Consider the following 20,246-nt stretch of genomic DNA (forward strand, 5'->3'; position numbering starts at 1 on the left):
TACATTCTGTCAATAGGCACTTTTCGGAAATAACTCCATGGGGTTTGTATTGGTTGTGGAAGCGTGAATACCCTTGCTTTTCCTCTGACAAATAACTTGATGGTTGTCCCAGTAAAAGGCAAGGGTATTCACTCTTTCACGACCCATTCAAACCCCAAGAGTTATTTTTACAATTCATCTATTCTGTGCAAGGTCTGAAGTCAATTCTCAACCTTTCAGTCATCATCTATAATGTTTACGCTGATAGAGTTGAAAAGAAGAACTGCCTTTTTCATGCTATGCTGCTGTTGGCATCTTGACCGTTGTCATGTAAATTGTTGTTCAGAATGTTGCTGTGGCACGGATCGCGGCTGACCAACTGGGCAGGAATTCTGGGTCAAGGTTTGAGGATAGCTCCACCAGAAGCCCCAGTCACTGGATACATGGTTAGTTTGGTTTTCTTTTTCTTAAGTCTCTGGTGTGTTTTTAATTTTCTGGCAGACATCCATCTTGATCAGCTCACTACCTATCATCTGCATAGATAAACCTTTCTCACTCCACAACCTGGCGGGGATGTAGCTCAGTCGGTAGCGCGCTGGATTTGTATCCAGTTGGCCGCTGTCAGCGTGAGTTCGTCCCCACGTTCGGCGAGAGATTTATTTCTCAGAGTCAACTTTGTGTGCAGACTCTCCTCAGTGTCCGAACACCCCCGTGTGTACACGCAAGCACAAGACCAAGTGCGCACGAAAAAGATCCTGTAATCCATGTCAGAGTTCGGTGGGTTATAGAAACATGAAAATACCCAGCATGCTTCCTCCGAAAGCGGCGTATGGCTGCCTAAATGGCGGGGTAAAAACGGTCATACACGTAAAAGCCGTGGGAGTTTCAGCCCATGAACGAACAAACAAACAAACAAACTCCACACCCTGGTCCCCCCCCCTTCATATTTCCACAGAATTCTAGAACCAGTCAAGTACCTTTCTATTGTTCTGCACTGTTTTGCGCCATTGCCTGCCAGATCTTATACTGTGAGTTATTTTAAAGTTTCTTTGCATTTCTTGCAACAAATAACACTGTAGTCTATTGCTTGTGTAAAAATATGAAGACAAAGTGTTTTTAAGATACACGTAGCATGTCTTGTGTTTGTGCTGTGATTTAGCATCACTAACAGTGGGATCTGATCTGTTCCAGTTTGGCAAAGGTGTGTACTTCGCGGACATGTCGAGCAAGAGTGGCAACTACTGTTTCGCATCCAGACAGAAGAACACAGGACTGCTGATGCTTTGTGATGTAAGGATACCATTTTAACAACTCCCTCTTTTGTTTTATGTGATGTCCATGTATGTATATATTGTAAAATATCAGAAAAATTCTAAAAAAAAAATGTGTTCAAAAATAAATAAAAAAACAACTCTTATTTTATTTTTTTCCCCATTAAAACAGCCTGTTTTTTTTCTCCCTTTTTTTCTCTTTTTTGTAATCTGCATAGTGTGCTCTTAGTAAGATTAAGAAATGTACATTTGTGAATTTTGCTCCACCCAAGGGCATAGTCTCATGGAGAGAGTTTATTTTGAACCACTCTGTGGTTTTATACACGGTATGATACATACACATATTCTACTCCTTTTATAAAACTTTTCCATTCTTTTCATACCATCCTGAAGAAGGCAGTTACATGCTGAAATATTGATTTAAACGTACCTAATCCTGGTTACTGGTGTGTTTTCTTTTTATTTAAATCTACTTCTTTTATTATGTTTCATCTGACTGGATGTTGTGTAAAATCATTACTATATTCTTCTTTCGAGATTTTGTTTGTTTTCGGGTTGTTATTATTGTAGTCTTACACAAAACGCTGATGAAAATCCAAAGGTTTTGTAAAGGTTGTCCGCTTATGACAATGTTTTAATGTTGATTGTTAATATGAAATTATTGTCCATGCAAGTGCTAAGATGAGAATGATGACATTGCTGTTGTAGGTGTCACTGGGAACGATAAACGAAAAGCTGGATGCAGATTACTACGCAGCCAAACTGCCCAGTGGCAAACACAGTGTGAAGGGCTGTGGGGCCATAGGGCCCGATCCTTCCACGTACAAAACACTGTGAGTGTCAAGTCAAGTCAAATTTTTTTTTTTAAACCTAGGGTTACATGAATTCTACCCCCCCCCCCCCCCCCCCCAAAAAAAAAAATTGCAATAAACACGACAAAGATATGTAATAATGAGACAACACTTCAAATTAACCGAAAATAAATCAAGCTTAATTTGCCTAGTTTGCTATTCGGTGTGTGTGTAAGCAATTCGGTGAGCACTCGGTATTTTGTTGTGATTGAATGTATTCAAGCCAAGCAACATTCCTGTGTATTGCACGTGGTTGAAGTAAAATCTTATGTCTTATGTGTGTTTGGTCAGGTTAATCTCACAGTGATAACTGCTGTGCATGAATTGCACGTGTTAAGAGGTGTGTGTGTGTGTGTGTGTGTTTACATGTTTGTGTGTGTAGGTGCATGTATTTTTGTGACAATTTTTTCACTCAATTAAAAATTAAATACTAATAAGTGGCTAACGGGGTGTATTTCTGTGCGATGCACATTCATTCATTCTTTGCATGAATACCCTGTAATTGTGCTGTTCTCCTAAACAGTATTTGTGTTTGATACAACCATTTTATATGCATGGGTGCAACTCTGCCGGCGTGTAGCCGGCAGCCGGTTTTTGGTTTCATCGGCTGCCGATGTTTTTGTTCCAGGAGAGGGTTTTTTTGGCATTTTAAATACTAAAAAAGCTTGGACCCCAACTTTTGCCGGTTTTTGGAATTTTCCAGGTTGCACCTATGTATATGTGAATAGATATGAAGAATTCTTGAACAATGAACAGATAATGATCTTCTTTTTTTTTAAATGAGTGACGTAAGCCATGGCAGGTTGCATTGGGAAAAAGGTCTATTTGCTCAAACCATACTGTAAATTTCCCTCACTAGATGTTATTTATTTAAAAAAACTATTCTAATGACAATAAACAAACAAGCAAGCAAAACGGGTAATATACACTTGTTTTTCAAATGAAACTTTACACATATTATGTTGCAATCAAGCAAGCAAAACAGGTAATATACAATCTTTTGAATGAAACTTTACACATTTTAGGTTGCTTTGTTTTATATACAATCTTTTGAATGAAACTTCACACATTTAACGTCGCTTTGTTTTGCGACAGGCCTGATGGATGCGTTGTCCCAGTGGGCAAGGGAACCGACACAGGGGTGAAGAATCCAAAGGGCTACACACTCAACTACAATGAGTTCATCGTTTACGACACTGCACAGATACGCATGAAGTACCTTCTCAAAGTGCAGTTCAACTTCAAGTGAAATTCGTAGAGGCTGCTTTGGTTGACTGACTGTTTTTGTACTGACACCTTTTCATTCATTATTAACTTTCACTGTTTTGAGCAAGGTCCTCATAGCTGTTAAGTGTTGTTTCATTCTCATTGTCATTGCTCATTTTGTTGTTGACATTAGTTTAATTGTTCCTGACAATCTAAGTGCTCTCTTTTAACGTTGTGCATCTTTGTGGAGTGTTTTCCACTTCTTCAATTATTGTGAAATGCTGAATCATAAGATGTTGTGATTGATCAAGTTGTCAAGATTTTGTTTACTTGGTGTATTTGGATAAGTGCACGTGTACATGATAAAATATTGGATATACAATCATGTGCTCTTCATTATGTTGGTTTGAGTGTGGTACCTGTGGTGTAAGTGTTTTAGAAACTTAGGACTGTAAATCACTATACACAAAATTAATGGTTTTGTGTTGTGTGAAACATAAGGCACAAGTAAGTCAAGTTTCAGAAATGTTTCAGTCAAGGGTAAGACCACAGCTTCTTAAAAGAGAAGTCTTTGTACCATACAAGACATTTCAGTAGTGTTGTCTTTTGTTTTCTTTCAAGGTGCACTTATATTTGTATACGCAACATTTATGTAATACTATAGTAGGCACACATACCAAGGCAGCAGTTTGGATATAATTATTTGCACCATGTTCTGTATCAAAGAGCAGTTTTACATAAATGGAATACACTGTACGAGCAATGAGAGCCAGAGTGGCACAGTGGTTAGAAAGCTTGCCTCTCACACTGGAGGTTGTGGGTTCGATCCCCATCCGGGGCGAATACAGATACCAATTTTTTTCTGAGTGCTCTCCAGTCCACCTAGCTGCAAATGGGTAACCTGACCCTATTCAGGGGTGGGGAAGGCAAAGGCAGCGAGGGAGAGGAGTGGGCACCGCCCTCATAAAGATGGCCCTAGAAAAGTTCAGATCTCCAACATCTCGCTCCCCAACTATCAAGTATACCTTTACCTTTTATTTTTTTACCAGCAATGACATTCTGACCACACGATTGACTAACTCATTGTCTCCCAGGTAAGGATATATCCGTACCCACTCATAGTCATATGGCTCTATCTGACCAGGTACGGATATATCCGCTCGGACTGTTAGCTTCAGTCGCTTCCTGTAACGTCGATCTAACGCCTGCATTCCAGCATGTTGATACAGTTACTACACAGTTACTACAATTCTGAGTGACCTGCTGCAGCACAGCTGGTCTCGGCTAAAAAAAAACTTGGTCAACATAGGTGGGGTACAAAGTGCTAAACTGTAGTGTATACCATCAACCTCCAGGCAATTTCACATCCGACTTGGGAAGTTTTGAGGCAGGTTTGTTTTTGTTTGTTTGTTTGCTTAACGCCCAGCCGACCACGAAGGGCCATATCAGGGCGGTGCTGCTTTGACATATAACGTGCGCCACACACAAGACAGAAGTCGCAGCACAGGCTTCATGTCTCACCCAGTCACATTATTCTGACACCGGACCAACCAGTCCCAGCACTAACCCCATAATGCCAGACGCCAGGCGGAGCAGCCACTAGATTGCCAATTTTAAAGTCTTTGGTATGACCCGGCCGGGGTTCGAACCCACGACCTCCCGATCACGGGGCGGATGCCTTACCACTAGGCCACTGTTTTGAGGCAGGTACTCAGTGTATTTGTAAAACTGATGACAGTTGTGAGAGAGTACATTCTCCTGTGTTTTGTCAGAACTGCTCTTGATATAGATGAAAGATTGAATAAAGAGTATGTAAGACAAAGTTGGTATTTTTTGTTGATTTGATTTGATATTGATCGATGAAGTTTTGTGAAGGCACAGCATCTCAAAAAAGATATGTTCAACACAGAAATTTTGAATGACATCATTTTAATTCATTCAACTGAAATAACATCCACATCGTGACAAGTAAAAGCAAAGATGCCATCAACAGTCTGAAAACAGCAAATCACAATATTCAACAGCGGAAGTTTTCAGAGAACCCTACCCAAACGAAGCAAGGCTAACGCTCTCACTCATGCACACAGGTAGAGAGATGCATTCAGTCTCAATACACGTAACGCTGTTCACTCTTTCGTCCCAAAAAAGTCCTCTCTCTTGAAAGCAAGCATTGGGGTAGTGTGCATGCAACTTTTATGAACAATGCGAGTGATTTTTTAACTTTGTTATTACAAATGAAAAGAAATATCTACAACCTATGATCAGGTCACACCAAAGCACACAGAATGATCAGGGAGACTCGAACTTTTTATTTGATTCCTCAAAAAGACTTTCTAACTACACAGTTTTAAAAATGGACTTTCGAAGAAGTATGTAAAAAATAATAAGTTTTTATACATTAATTCCACCAATAGTATGAGGTTAATCTTTCAAATTGAGAAGAAAGAATGCTAAAAATGTACTTGAAACAGTAATTTAGTCCAATTTGACAAAGTCAATGAGGTGTGTTGCTTTGGGTCTATCCCCATAATTATGTGTAACTTTCAGACCAAGGCGCGAATGATAAATATTTCTATACACAAGTGACAACACTGTATGGCATGTTGAGTCGATCATTGCACTGTTATCAAACTGACAATCCCCCAAAACCCATATATATAATAATGTTCACACAAGTACTTGCCCCCCCTCCCCCTCCCCCCATATGTACATTTCTCACTTCTTTCAGACACAACAGCACAAGCACAAAAGCACACACTCTCTCACAACTTCAACTGTGTTCTTACATCACAAACAAACATTTCAGAATTAAAGTTCCGCTGACATGATGCACCAATGATAAACTACATTCTTTGAGAGAGATGAAAAATACAGTGGAACCCCCTTTTAGGACCCCCAAATTTAAAGGCATATGTACGCGCTCCCGTGTTTACAAAGTGTAGTTTGCCCATAATCGATGTCAAACGCACCATAAGACCATATAATGACGATATGTCACCATGCGCGGACCATAATACATGCATTACAGCTTGTTCTAGCCTCTGAAAAAGTGAGGATGTCAACAAAGCCGCGGTGTTAGCTCCCTTGCATCAACGTTACATGTGTTGCCAAATCTATAAATAGGACGATCCAGATCAAAATGAAAATTAACATATCTCAACATTGAAGGGGTCCTAGACCACAATATTTTGCAGGGAACTTAATTTAGCATGTCTCCAGCTGTTGGTAAAGCAATTAGCGTATATAGTCATCGAGTACATATGCCTTTAAGACTTCCTCCTTTTCTAAGACCTTGCTTTCTTTCTTTCTTTATTTGGTGTTTAACGTCGTTTTCAACCATTCAAGGTTATATCGCGACGGGGAAAGGGGGGAGATGGGATAGAGCCACTTGTTAATTGTTTCTTGTTCACAAAAGCACTAATCAAAAAAATTGCTCCAGGGGCTTGCAACGTAGTACAATATATGACCTTACTGGGAGAATGCAAGTTTCCAGTACAAAGGACTTAACATTTCTTACATACTGCTTGACTAAAATCTTTACAAAAATTGACTATATTCTATACAAGAAACACTTAACAAGGGTAAAAGGATAAACAGAACCGTTAGTCGCCTCTTACGACATGCTGGGTAGCATCGGGTAAATTCTTTCTCGTCCCAACCAATATGGGACTCCCCCTAACCCGCGGGGGGTTTCTAAGACCTTGCTTTTTCAGATTGTTCATAAGATCTGTAAATTTACCCCCGTTTTAAGACCTGATTTTCTCAGATTTTTGAAGGTCTTACAAGGGGGGTTCCACTGTAATACATTTTATTACAGAAATACAGTACATACTTTCAGCCAGAGAAAATGAGAAATCTTATCGAAGAAATACATTCTTTTCGAGAGAGGGAAAGAGAGTGGGGGCAAATGAGAAATCTTAAGAAAAAGCAATAAGCCCCATTTTTGTTACTCAACGGTATGCTGTTTGGGAAGTTTCCATCCTTTTAGTGTGAGCCATGAAAAACAGTGTTGGCTACTCTTTCAATTTAAAAGAAAACATAACAAAAACAGAGCGATGATGAACAAAATCAACAACAACAAAAAGTTAGTTTTCAAGATTCAAATAATGTTCATACCAGCTCAAAATAAATGTGTACAACAACAAGGTTAATTTCACACTGTTTGCAGGACAAGGGAGAGCATGAATTTCTCAAAACAGGCAGACTGATTATTACTTAAAATAAAAAAGTTTTCATGCAATGATAATAATCAAACTCAACACTATTAATAGACGGCATATAAGTTGTTCATAAATGAAAAGTGTGGCATGCGGAAAAAACCCATAAGATGGTTTGTGATTAATGCACATATTTAATTTTCTTTTTACTAAGAGTAACTGCGTTTTTCTTTGCTGAAATAGGTAACAAATTGATGAGCTTACTCAGAACATTTTACACACACACATGCACGCACACACATACACTCAATCATTCGATCTCTCTCTCACACACACACACATTCTCTCTCTCTCTCTCTCACATTCATAAGCACAACCACTCTCTCTTTTTCCATTCATCCAATCAAACTAATTCACGCATACGTATCAGAACTTCTGGTCAATCAGGATGCAGGTTCTTCTGTTTTCCGTGTCAATGGCATATAGTTGACCAATCGTTGACCCACCAAATATCTGCAATATGGGAAGTAAATATTTATAAAAGTGTCTTTGCAACAATTGAGCAAACAAGCAAAATAACAAACCCAATCTTCAGCAAATGTCCTGTCTCAAAAAGTGCACCTATGGCACTGAACTAACCTTCCAAAACCTGAATTTGCAGACGGGGGGGGATGACTTTTCATTTCTTTTTTTAACTCTTTCATTGCCTGTAGGACGTCAGCTGAAGTCCTGGGTAACTTGCCTTAACGAGCAACAAACGGTTCAATAAAGAACAAAGTAAAAGAAGAAGTACAAACAAACTATATGTGCATGAGCAGTGTATTCATTTATACATCAAGGGCACATTACAAAATTGTCAATTCAGGTAAGTATATGTAATGGTTTGCATAAAAATATTTACTGGCAGTGAACAGGTTAAACTTTTAAATCGGATCATCAATACCATTTGCACTTAAGGCAAAGCCAAATTCGCATGTGGCTCTCAAATTCCATGGCTTTTGTCCACTTACTTGTCATCTTTGATGTGGTTGTAGAGGCGACGGAACTGCCGCACTTGAAAACTGAAAACGACGACGATGAAGTTGACAGCCACCACAAAGGGGTAGATTCTCCTCAGTAATAAGTTCTGCGTCTCAAAGCCAAACCCTGCAACAGTAGGCAATCGAAATAAACACTATTCATGACATCAGCTCTACAAAGTAACACATGCATCTCCAAAAATTTTCTCTTGTTCAGAATTATCCCCCAAACACTCTCCCAATTGCCCATTGTGATAGCTGGGTTGCCTTGTTTAGACACTGACCTTCCCAGGGGTCAATGACCCAGTTTTTGCTATGAGAGGTGGTTCCCCTGTCATAGATCTGAGAGAGGAAACACTTCCTGCACCGGGGTCAGTGACCGAGTTTAACCTATGGGGCGGTCTCTTTGATGTCTTGAGAGGAAACTTGGCCAGGGTAGTACCTACATGCATTATCACAAGTTGTTTGACTGGTACTCAGGCGGTCTCTTTGATTTTTTTCGTATTTCATACACGGATTAGGCGCTTCGTTATACAAGACGCAGGGGTCAAACTCGAGGGAAAAAGTCGCGCCTTATGACCCGGAAAGTACGGTACCAAGTGGAGTGCCGATTATTCTCACCGATACTTTTTCTTCCTCGCCCTCCCTTCCTCAAAAGTTGATCCTAGCCATTTACCTGTCACCTATAGTTTATTCCTGCGATTACACACACCATGAAGAGGGATGATTGTTACTGCCAATGAATTTCTCCTTTTCCCTCACTCACGAAGTAGGACGATGGTCAATGCATTTCATCCCCCCCCCCCCCCCTCCCCCACGACCCCCATCTCAGTAACCTACTGTTTCTCCGTTTCCCTCACTCACCAAGCAGAGGGACAATGGTCCTTTTCCATGCATCTCCCCCACCCATCTATGTAAAATACTGTATCTCCCTTTCCGTGACTAACTAAGCAGAGGAAGGATAGTCAATGCATCCCCCCCCCCCCCCCTCTCCCTCTGTAACCTACTGTGTCTCCTTATCCCTTACATGGTTCTTGTCAATGCATACTCCTTCCCCCCCCCCCCCCTCCCCCCCCAATCCTCATCCACCACTCCATCTGTGTAACCTACTGTGTCTCCGTTACCCTGACTCACCAAGCAGAGGGACGGCGGTTCGTGCCACACAGTAGGGGATTGCTAGCACCATGCCCAGCAAACACACCACGGGGATGGCCAGCTTGTTCAGGATAAACAGCAGGTTCATGTTGCGTAGACCGTCATTGTACACCTGAACAAACCACACGTAGCACGGAAACAAATGTTAACGATCGACATTTGCAGGTACACAGAAGTGTGGTATTGACTTCTTACAGTATACAGATTCTAGAGGTTTGAAAAAACAAATGGCTGCATTGGAATCTGCTTCCGGTGAACTCTATTACAGTATCATACTGGTTAGGGTGGACACAGTTGTGTAAGCATTGTTAATTTTTACATTGTTTCTGCTGTTGCTATGCACTGTTTTCAAATGCTCTATGAAATGCATGAGTCACTGCTTAAGTCCTATTACAATGACTGCATGTGGTATTCAGCTACAGTCGTCTCCGCTTAGCTCGTCCCTCTCGGGACCGAAAAATTCGCGACGAGCTAACCGGCCGACGAGCTAAGCAGCGGACGAGGTAAACGGAGTCCAATTTCCCTGGGGGATATGCTGCGACGAGCTATCCGGCGAATTCGTCCAGACCAATATTAAAAGCACATAAACACTTGTAAACGGGTGTATCAGGTTCTGAGATAACTATCAATCTAGTAGATCATCCTCGAATAGCCCTTTGTTCACAACATGACATTTTACCGTGTCTACAAACCAGAAGTAATCCTTTCATCACCATGGAGTAGGAGCTATGATGTGCAATGGTCAAATGACGAATTTCTGTTCATAGACTCGGTAAGATGTTGATAGAGTTTATATTCGTTTCGCATATTGGGTTTGTAACATGTGTTACTATGAAAATAACAGAGAGATAGGCAGAAGAGAGAGAGAGAGAGAGAGAGAGAGAGAGAGAGAGAGAGAGAGAGAGAGAGAGAGAGAGAGAGAGAGAGAGATGTAAACCATGAAACAGAAAGCACATTTCTTGGGATTTTTTTATTAAATCCAAAAATAAGCAGTCCAATGAGAAGAATTTTAAATGAAAAACCAAGTAAACACGGCGCCAGAAAAAAGTTAAACACACACGCAAAAAAAGCACTAACTCATTTGCGTGCTTACATACACACACACACAAAACACACACACCATTGTGGGAGAAAATTGAAACAAAGTAGCAAAATCAGATAAACAGCGCATGTTTTCTTCTTTGACATTCAATTCAAAAAGTCTGGCAGTTTATGGAACGTTCTTTTGTTACTGTCATCCTGTCAGAAGACGTCATCGCTGACGACACAATGTCGTTAAGACGAGCTATCCGGCGTAAATGACGTCACACCATGCCTTGGGACTGGAAAGTTTGGTCGAGCAAAGCGGCGGACGAGCTAACCGGCGGACGAGCTAACCAGCTTAATTTTACAGATACAAAGAAGGACGTCAGCCCGGGGAAAAAATATGGCGACGAGCTAAACGGCGGACGAGCTAAGCGGGGTCGAGCTAAGTGGAGTCGAGTGTATTTTCCTTGTGTCTTTTTCTACCTGCTACATGACATGATTGCCACAGGTGATACCAAATGGGTGGGAACAAACTGCAGGGTCCGATAGGTTGAAACTGAGATTTGTTGTGATTTCAACCAATCAGATCCCGCGGCCTGATCTGACCCAGTTGGGAGGCACCCAGTTTTGCTTCGTGCACCTCAGCCCTGAACTCTTCAAACACCAACAGAAAAGAATGTTCACCTGTTCCATGACGCGCTTGAGCCACCACTGCGGGCCCATCATGGTGATGGCGCAGATGATCTTGGTGTGCAGCACGCCCAGCGCCCAGTCCTGCCAGGGGAAGAAGACGGGGGTCTGGTCCAGCGGCACACGCAGCGGCACCACCACCACCAGCTCAAACAGCAAGCCCAGCAGCAGGGGCACAACACCGATCAGGATGAAGGCCACGAAGAGAGACTTGATCGCCTGAGGAGTGGAGAGTGACTTGAATTAAAAGCTACGGTGGCTGTCACGGTGGAGTAACAAGTACAGTCTGTCTAAATATTATTGATAATTTCCCCCCTGATTTCAAAGAAGTCCTATATATTCATAATATACAAAAGACATGGCATGTTATATATCAATGTAAAGGTTATTAAGTGCTCTGAAAACCATGTTCGATCGGAAAAATCTCCTCCCTTATCCCACAAGGCGCGGCCGGGATTCAAACCCACGACCTTCCGCACGGGAGGCCGGTGTCTTATCCACTCTATTGCGCCTGTCGCTGAATATTCCAATCTTTGAGACTGCAGAACAAAATTAACAAATGACACACCTACAATATACACCACAAAGGAGTTTAGTAGAAAATATTGCCTTACCAGAAGGGCCCACTCCTTGAGTTTGTTGGCGATGACCGCTCCGCCTTGCGGTATCCAGTTGTAGAGAACTGTGGACACTCGCAGCACCAGCCAGCAGATGTACAGCCCACAGGCCGCTGTGTACAGCTCGTGGATTCTCGAGTCTCCCATCCACACGGACATCAGCTGACGGCCGATGAACACTGCAAACAGATAGAAGAAAACAACAAGAAGAAAGGTTAGTTTATGAAACGTTTGATTACATTTTATATACAAAACAAAACATTAACAAGTACAGAGTCGCCAACTGCTACGCTTTCAACATGGCATGCTACAGTTTAAGAGCAATTGCTACGCTGCTACGCCAAGATAAAGATTAACCAAATAACCACAAGCATGCAACACTTCGTTCTTTTTGTGTGAGTCCTGGTACTGAATTGCGTGTAGTGGTCACAAAACGGGCCTAAAGTGCTACACTTGAGGCTTCACGAGGGTTGGCAGGTCTACAAGTACATCCATGATATTACAAGTCTATCTGTTTCGGGTTACTGCAAACGGATGAAAACTTCTTCTTCTTCTTCTGCGTTCGTGGGCTGAAACTCCCACGTACACTTGTGTTTTTTGCACGAGTGGAATTTTACCTGTATGACCGTTTTTACTCCGCCATTTAGGCAGCCATATGCCGTTTTCGGAGGAAGCATGCTGGGTATTTTCGTGTTTCTATAACCCACCAAATTCTGACATGGATTACAGGATCTTTTTCGTGCGCACTTGGTCTTGTGCTTGCGTGTACACACGGGGGTGTTCGGACACCGAGGAGAGTCTGCACACAAAGTTGACTCTGAGAAATAAATCTCTCGCCGAACGTGGGGACGAACTCACGCTGACAGCGACCAACTGGATACAAATCCAGCGCGCTACCGACTGAGCTACATCCCCGCCCTGGATGAAAACAAATTCCCATCAAGAGAAATTACCACGACACTGCAGATCTGTGGATTGTTGAATATTCTCTGATCTGACAATAAATGACAGTCAGCCAATATTGGAGGAAAGAGCAAATAGCAGTAAAACAATGGACACCTCATGTTCTGTTTGATGTGGGAAGAGGGCTAACTTGTGTTTGTAGTCAAATCAGTTTTGGCCCCCGAGTAAAATCAGTGAAGTATCAGTTGTACTAATAATCAAGATTTAACGCTTAAAAGAGAGAAAGAAATTCTATTGAGTAACAGTTGCTGTATCTCACCAAACCACTAACTCCTCTCTTAGTAGAGACACTTTGTTCAAGTTGGTATGCCCAACAGAAATATCAATGTATGCATACACACCTCTACCATTTGTTTGTTTGTTTGTTTGTTTGCTTAACGCCCAGCCGACCACGAAGAGCCATATCAGGGCGGTGCTGCTTTGACATTTAACGTGCGTCACACACAAGACAGAAGTCGCAGCACAGGCTTCATGTCTCACTCAGTCACATTATTCTGACACCGGACCAACCAGTCCTAGCACTAACCCCATAATGCCAGACGCCAGGCGGAGCAGCCACTAGATTGCCAATTTTAAAGTCTTAGGTATGACCCGACCGCGGTTCGAACCCACGACCTCCCGATCACGGGGCGGACGCCTTACCACTAGGCCAACCGTGCCACCTCTAACATTCTTCTGTAACAAAGCAGGTAAAAGTCTAGTATCTTACCTGGAACCACCAGAGAAAGAAGACTGGCACCAAACAGTGTGACGCACATCATGAGCAGGAGACACAACACCTGTTCAAAGAAGAAGTAATCTTAGAACTTCACATGCCAACAAGATGGTGAAACTTCTTGGAAATAATGATTTAACAACTTTAATCTGTTTTTTTCCCAGCCTCTCCACTACCATAAACCACATACACATAAACATAGAGAGATGATGGACAGACAGACAGACACTTAACAGTCAAACAGAACATCCTTACTCTAACAAGATAACAATGAACAAGAGGCGAAGCCTTCAAGGCTCACGTAAGAAATCGACAAACAGTAACACAAACTCAATCACTCCGTCACACATACACACACAGTACACACACACACACACACACACACACACACACACACACACACACACAGAAAGAGCACAGGTGAAACTGTGCAAGAAAGCGAGACACTAGATCTAGATCTGTCTGTCTGCATGTAGCCTACTTACAGGACACGACTGCCAACTAGTCACGGCCCGCTCAAAATAATAATGACCGAGACTTTCAGTACTTCCTTCGCGTGACGTCTAACCCTCTTACGTCATAATGTGACGTCAATGTAATGTGACGTCTTCAAATGTTAGAGTTTCTACCACAGACATACACACACACGCACGCACACACAAACACACACACACACACACGCACAAACGCACAGACAGACAAAGTTATGATCGCATAGGCTACACTTACGTGAGCCAAAAAGTTGAATGTTCGGTGCTGTCTGTCTTCTTCTTTACTGACTTTCTTCTTTCTCTTTCTGTCATCTCTCCTTTTATGTTTTTAGTATTTTTTTCTGATGAAGACATAACGTCAAAACCACTTCTTGTTCATTTGTTATTGTCCATGTTGCTGGTGAGTACATTTTCATTGTTATTGGCTCACGTAAGTGTAGCCTATGCGATGCTAACTTTTGTTTGTCTGTGCGTGCGTATGTATGTATGTATGTATGTCTGTGGTAGAAACTTAAACATTTGAAGACGTCACATTATGGCGTAAGAGGGTTAGACGTCACGCGAAGGAATTACTGAAAGTCTCGGTCATTGTTATTTTGAGCGGGCCGAGACTAGTTGGCAGTCGTGTCCCTGTAAGTAGGCTACATGCAGACAAACAGATCTAGATCTAGTGTCTCGCTTTCTTGCACAGTGTCACCTATGCTTACTGTGTGTGTGTGTGTATGTGTGTGTGTGTGTGTGTGTGTGTGTGTGTGTGTGTGTGTGTGTGTGTGTGTGTGTGTGTGTGTGTGTGTGTATGTGTGACGGAGTGATTGAGTTTGTGTTACTGTTTGTCGATTTCTTACGTGAGCCTTGAAGGCTTGGCCTCTTGTTTTGCTCTTGTTCTTCTCACAGGCAGTCTCTTGTTCCTATCTTTACTCTTGCAAAAACACAGACACCCATACTTACCCTGGCCACAAAGAAGGAGGGACGTTTGTAGGGCTGGAAGCCGACAGGTCCGCCGCCCTGCAGCATTGCTTGGTGTGCCGCCCCTAGCCCCGCCCCCAACCCCACGTCCTGAGGGGCAGGAGGGTTGTTGTTGGGCCCCGCCCCCTCCATGCCACCCATCCCTTGCTCATCCATTCTGATGATGTTATCCTGTAATACAAGACAGTTTGTCAACACTGAAAATTGACAACTTTCCAACAGTTGTGGCCTGCATTCAACAGAAAATATGAACAAGTTTTCCCCCGAAAGCGGCGTATGGCTGCCTCAATGGCGGGGTAAAAATGGCCATACACATAAAAACCCACTTGTGCAAAAAACCACGTGTACATGGGAGTTTCAGCCCATGAAAGCAGAATAAGAAGTAGTGAATAAGTTTACACATAAAAGAAATACTGTTCTTTCATAGACGAGCTGAGGTGAACACCCAATCATTTTACATCATTTCCATGGTCTACTTTCCTGCATCTTTCCTTGTGATGTTTAGCTACCACGGACTACTAATGCAAACGATGAGTGTTTCAAGGTTGAGTGTCTGTCTCGAAGGGGTTCAAAATCTTCAATTGAACACACAATTTCCTCTTGAGTTCTTAATAGGTCAGTCATGTATAACCATGTTTAACAAACATGAATTTTTCCTATTTATATACTCTTCACTCCGCTCAATAAAATAAATTAATAAAAAAATTTAAAAAATACTTACGCCTTCTTTCAGCGGAACGTCTCCGATGAGGTAGGACCTGAGGTCAAGCAACCAGGCCAGGCCCACTGTCCAGGCGGCGACCAATCGTTTGAGCCACTGCCGCGTGTGGCCCTGTTCTAGGAGTGCCGGCAACACCACTTGCAGCAGAAGGAGTTCCAGAGACAACTCGCTTACTGGTGCGTCACTGAAACAAAGAATGCGAAAAGGGATAAAGGGATTGTTCTTTGTGTATAGCTTTATGGAAGTGAGAAATGTTTTAGTGAGAGGAATTTTCACTTCACTGGGATGTTTGAGAAATCAGTCTTTGTTACTTTTAAATAAAAACATTGTGTGTGTGTGTATGCTTACATGTGTGTGTGCGTGCGTGCATGTGTGTGTGTGTGTGCAAAGAGCTCATTGCAAGCCTAAACCAAATAAAATAAACCAAAATGAAATTTGTTTTGAATTGAGCTTTAAAACTAGTGCCTCAAACACACACAAAAAAACTTGAAAATTCCTTTGCAGGGAGGTTATACTCCCCCCAAAGAAAAAGACATTGGAATGGATACTCTTGATTTGATGTTCACTGACCTGGCCAACATGACGTGGTATGGCAAGAACCCAGTCAACACTTTTCGGATCACGCGCACCGGTAACCACAGCATCAGAAGCACTGTGCTGCCAAAGATTATCTGCAAAACAAACTTTTTCATGTATGACTGTACAACATATATAGAAATCAATGAAAGCAGACATGCATGCACGCACTCTCCCTCTCTCTCTTAATACAGCTGATATTGACTTCTCTTTGATTTTTTTTAACACTAAGAAGTAATCTGCTGGCATATGTTAGCTGCACAACTAAATATTCTTCTAAAAAAAGAGCACAGACTTCCTGTTGTACTATCATGAAAATACATGATCTGAACAAATCAGCCGCCTCCTTGTTACTCAGCTGTTGTCACTACTTTTTGGCTCACGTAAGTGTAGCCTTTGCGATGCTAACTTTTGTCTGTCTGTGCGTGCGTGCGTGCGTGTGTGATAGAAACTTTAACATTTCCGAGTCTATGGATAAAGCTCGCATAAGAAGATTACGTCTCGGTCAAAAGTGTTTGACGTGTGTGATAGAAACTTTAACATTTGAAGACGTCACATTATGACGTAAGAGGGTTAGACGTCACGCGAAGGAATTACTGAAAGTCTCGGTCATTGTTATTGTGAGCGGGCCGAGACTAGTTGGCAGATCTAGTGTCTCGCTTTCTTGCACAGTTTCACCTATGCTTACTGTGTGTGTGTGTGTGTGTGTGTGTGTGTGTGTGTGTGTGTGTGTGTGTGTGTGTGTGTGTGTGTGTGTGTGTGTGTGTGTGTGTATGTGTGACGGAGTGATTGAGTTTGTGTTACTGTTTGTCGATTTCTTACGTGAGCCTTGAAGGCTTCGCCTCTTGTTCTAACTAACCTTACCACAACACAGCGAAGAACTCCAAAGTATCAAAGTGTTACTCACCACTGACGCTACAAATCTTCTGATGTGTCTATGCACCGGTAAGTGAATCATCTGAAATGACAAAATCATACAGCCTTAATTAACATACCAAAGCTAGTAAGATGACCTTGTCTCTGAGGAGATTTACTCTGTATACAACTACATGTAAATTTGTAATACTGCAGCTGAAGAGAGTCCTCAAAATACACAAACCAACCACAGTGACCCACTGGGCTAAACCTCTCTGATTTCATCCCTTGTTTCCAAGTCTTTCTGAAAGTTCAACACGCCTTTCTGCTCACCAGGCTTATTTTCTACACAAGGAGCTAATTCTGCTTGTTTTTATATGTTGTCTAGAATACCAGAAACAAATAGCCATGACTGCATGACCTTTTGATTGCATTGCAAGGGAAACACAACATGCATCAGCCATCCCTCTCAACAGCCATTCTCTTGCCCAGCCTCTCAAATATCTAAAAACAAATAGACTGCCAATGTTCCAAAATTCAGAATAAAACAAGTCGCGTAAGGCGAAAATACAACATTTTATCAAGCTGTCGAACTCACAGAATGAAACTGAACGCAATGCAATTTGTCAGCAAGACCGTATACTCGTAGCATCGTCAGTCCACCGCTCATGGCAAAGGCAATGAAATTGACAAGAAGAGCGGGGTAGTAGTTGCGCTGAGAAGGATAGCACGCTTTTCTGTACCTCTCTTCGTTTTAACTTTCTGAGCGTGTTTTTAATCCAAACATATCATATCTATATGTTTTTGGAATCAGGAACCGACAAGGAATAAGATGAAAGTGTTTTTAAATTGATTTCGAAAAATTAATTTTGATCATAATTTGTATATTTTTAATTTTCAGAGCTTGTTTTTAATCCAAATATAACATATTTATATGTTTTTGGAATCAGAAAATGATGAAGAATAAGATGAACGTAAATTTGGATCGTTTTATAAAAAAATTATTTTTTTTTACAATTTTCAGAATTTTAATTACCAAAGTCATTGATTAATTTTTAAGCCACCAAGCTGAAATGCAATACCGAAGTCCGGCCTTCGTCGAAGATTGCTTGGCCAAAATTTCAATCAATTTGATTGAAAAATGAGGGTGTGACAGTGCCGCCTCAACTTTTACAAAAAGCCGGATATGACGTCATCAAAGGTATTTATCGAAAAAAAGAAAAAAACGTCCGGGGATATCATTCCCAGGAACTCTCATGTCAAATTTCATAAAGATCGGTCCAGTAGTTTGGTCTGAATCGCTCTACACACACACACTTGCACAGACAGACAGACAGACAGACAGACAGACAGACACACATACACACACACATACACCACGACCCTTGTCTCGATTCCCCCTCTATGTTAAAACATTTAGTCAAAACTTGACTAAATGTAAAAACCAAGAAAGGTATGTTATAGGAACATTATATTTATAACAGAACAAAATGTAGCCTTCACTGATCTTTGACCTAGCGGTCTTTCAAGGGAACAGAGAGACAAACACTTCTAATACAGAAAATAAACTTATCTGACAATATCTTAACATACCTTTCTTGTTTTTTGCTTCCAGCATCTCAAACTCCCCCTCCCCATCATTTATTTTGTGTGTGTGCCTTACCTCTTGTACAGGGTTGAAGTCTGGGTCGTTGAGATTTCTGAGGAACCAGAGGACCCCAGGACGCAGCACCTCTCGCAGCAGGAGGATGAAGGAGGCGAAGTAAAAGACGTACACCATCCCCACAAGCCAGTGAATGAACATGGACGTGCCCGGTGCCAGGTGAAAGCTGTTCTTGCGATCTTTCAGTGTGGCGTCAAACATGGACTGTAAACAAAGTTTGGAGTAAACCATCTTTACTGATTAATGTAAAGGGTATTACAACCCTGCAAATCAACAAAGAAACAAGCACAGCAACAAACACATATTCATGTGCTGTTTCATTTGTTTACGATATGATTTGCAGTCAACATCGGTGCTCTTTTCAGACATGAAATTTGTGTCCCCATTTACAGCCCTTTGAATGTGAACAGGATAATACATGTCTCACGCTTTCCTTTTTTACACTCAGTAACTCAAGCGTGAGAGATATTGTATGTCCAGTGGTGCCTGCGATGTGAGGCCCTTCTGATTAGTGGAAATCTCCTATGAAAGGACATCTTCTGGATTTCCCAAAATCATGACAGGCCACCTGCAATGTAGGGACACTTGTAACTGGTACAAGGGTGTCCTTTCGTCGCAGGTACCACTGTACCAAACTTCTGGAGCTTCACACGAACGGAGTCAAACTCTCAATCATCCCTCCATCGCTTAGAAAAATGCATACTTGGCTTTCATTTCGCCACTGTTACTTGTTTGATCCCTTTACAAATTTGTTAACATTGAGGATCTACTGCAAACGGCATGCAGAAGATTGTACTGTTTTCATACGAGAGTTTAGCTGCCACTGGAAAGTGGCTCGCTCATGAGGCCTGTGAGTCTGAAATAATAAGACAGAGTTGTGTACAGACACGACAAAGACGGCGGAAAGGACAAAGTATTCCTGCATGCAGACACAGAAAAATGTCACGAAAATTCAATGCTTCAAAAGATACAGACTGTGGTGTCATTCACATTCAGTTTTGTTTCGTCACTTCCGTAAAAGTAGATCTCTCCACACGCATGGCTGTTGTGGTTAGCCTTGTCAAAGCATGCGTTCTGAATACGTTTTTGTTCTCTCCTGCATTGAAGCTGTGAAACATAATTGCTATTTAGACTTTGTTGTGGGACATAGTTTTCTTTCATACGCGATTAGTTGATGTCCTGACGGCGTCGTTAAACAATCAACATAATTTTGTGTGGAAGAAAATTCTGTCCCAAGACAACGTCTGAATAGCAGGTAATCTTTCATCGACTACAGTGGAATCCCCTTTTTAAAAACCCGAATGTAAGACTTCTTCCTTTTTAAG

The 20,246-nt window shown here is 41.8% G+C and overlaps 2 protein-coding genes across 2 annotated transcripts in view; one reads left to right on the top strand and one right to left on the bottom strand.

Moving 5' to 3' along the window:
* Window positions 1-5,129, top strand: part of LOC138963264 (poly [ADP-ribose] polymerase 2-like) — a gene marked incomplete in the record, with an annotated part of 18,080 nt that extends 12,951 nt beyond the window's left edge. The window contains 4 exon segments of the mRNA XM_070335335.1: window positions 326-425; window positions 1,171-1,269; window positions 1,959-2,083; window positions 3,197-5,129. Coding sequence (XP_070191436.1) covers window positions 326-425; window positions 1,171-1,269; window positions 1,959-2,083; window positions 3,197-3,350 — 478 coding nt within the window.
* Window positions 5,130-5,219: 90 nt separating this feature from the next.
* The window catches only part of LOC138963246 (E3 ubiquitin-protein ligase MARCHF6-like), a 29,122-nt gene continuing 14,095 nt past the window's right edge, over window positions 5,220-20,246 (bottom strand). Inside the window, exons 14-24 of the mRNA XM_070335311.1 lie at window positions 18,922-19,125; window positions 17,311-17,361; window positions 16,398-16,498; window positions 15,828-16,011; window positions 15,089-15,277; window positions 13,644-13,713; window positions 11,969-12,150; window positions 11,349-11,573; window positions 9,618-9,750; window positions 8,475-8,610; window positions 5,220-7,977 (exon numbers count right to left, since the gene is read on the bottom strand). Of these exons, the coding sequence (XP_070191412.1) occupies window positions 7,908-7,977; window positions 8,475-8,610; window positions 9,618-9,750; window positions 11,349-11,573; window positions 11,969-12,150; window positions 13,644-13,713; window positions 15,089-15,277; window positions 15,828-16,011; window positions 16,398-16,498; window positions 17,311-17,361; window positions 18,922-19,125 (1,545 nt within the window). The 3' untranslated portion in view covers window positions 5,220-7,907. The remainder of the gene's footprint in view (window positions 7,978-8,474; window positions 8,611-9,617; window positions 9,751-11,348; window positions 11,574-11,968; window positions 12,151-13,643; window positions 13,714-15,088; window positions 15,278-15,827; window positions 16,012-16,397; window positions 16,499-17,310; window positions 17,362-18,921; window positions 19,126-20,246) is intronic.

Source organism: Littorina saxatilis, linkage group LG1, assembly GCF_037325665.1.
Source record: "Littorina saxatilis isolate snail1 linkage group LG1, US_GU_Lsax_2.0, whole genome shotgun sequence".
Lineage (NCBI taxonomy): Eukaryota > Metazoa > Mollusca > Gastropoda > Littorinimorpha > Littorinidae > Littorina > Littorina saxatilis.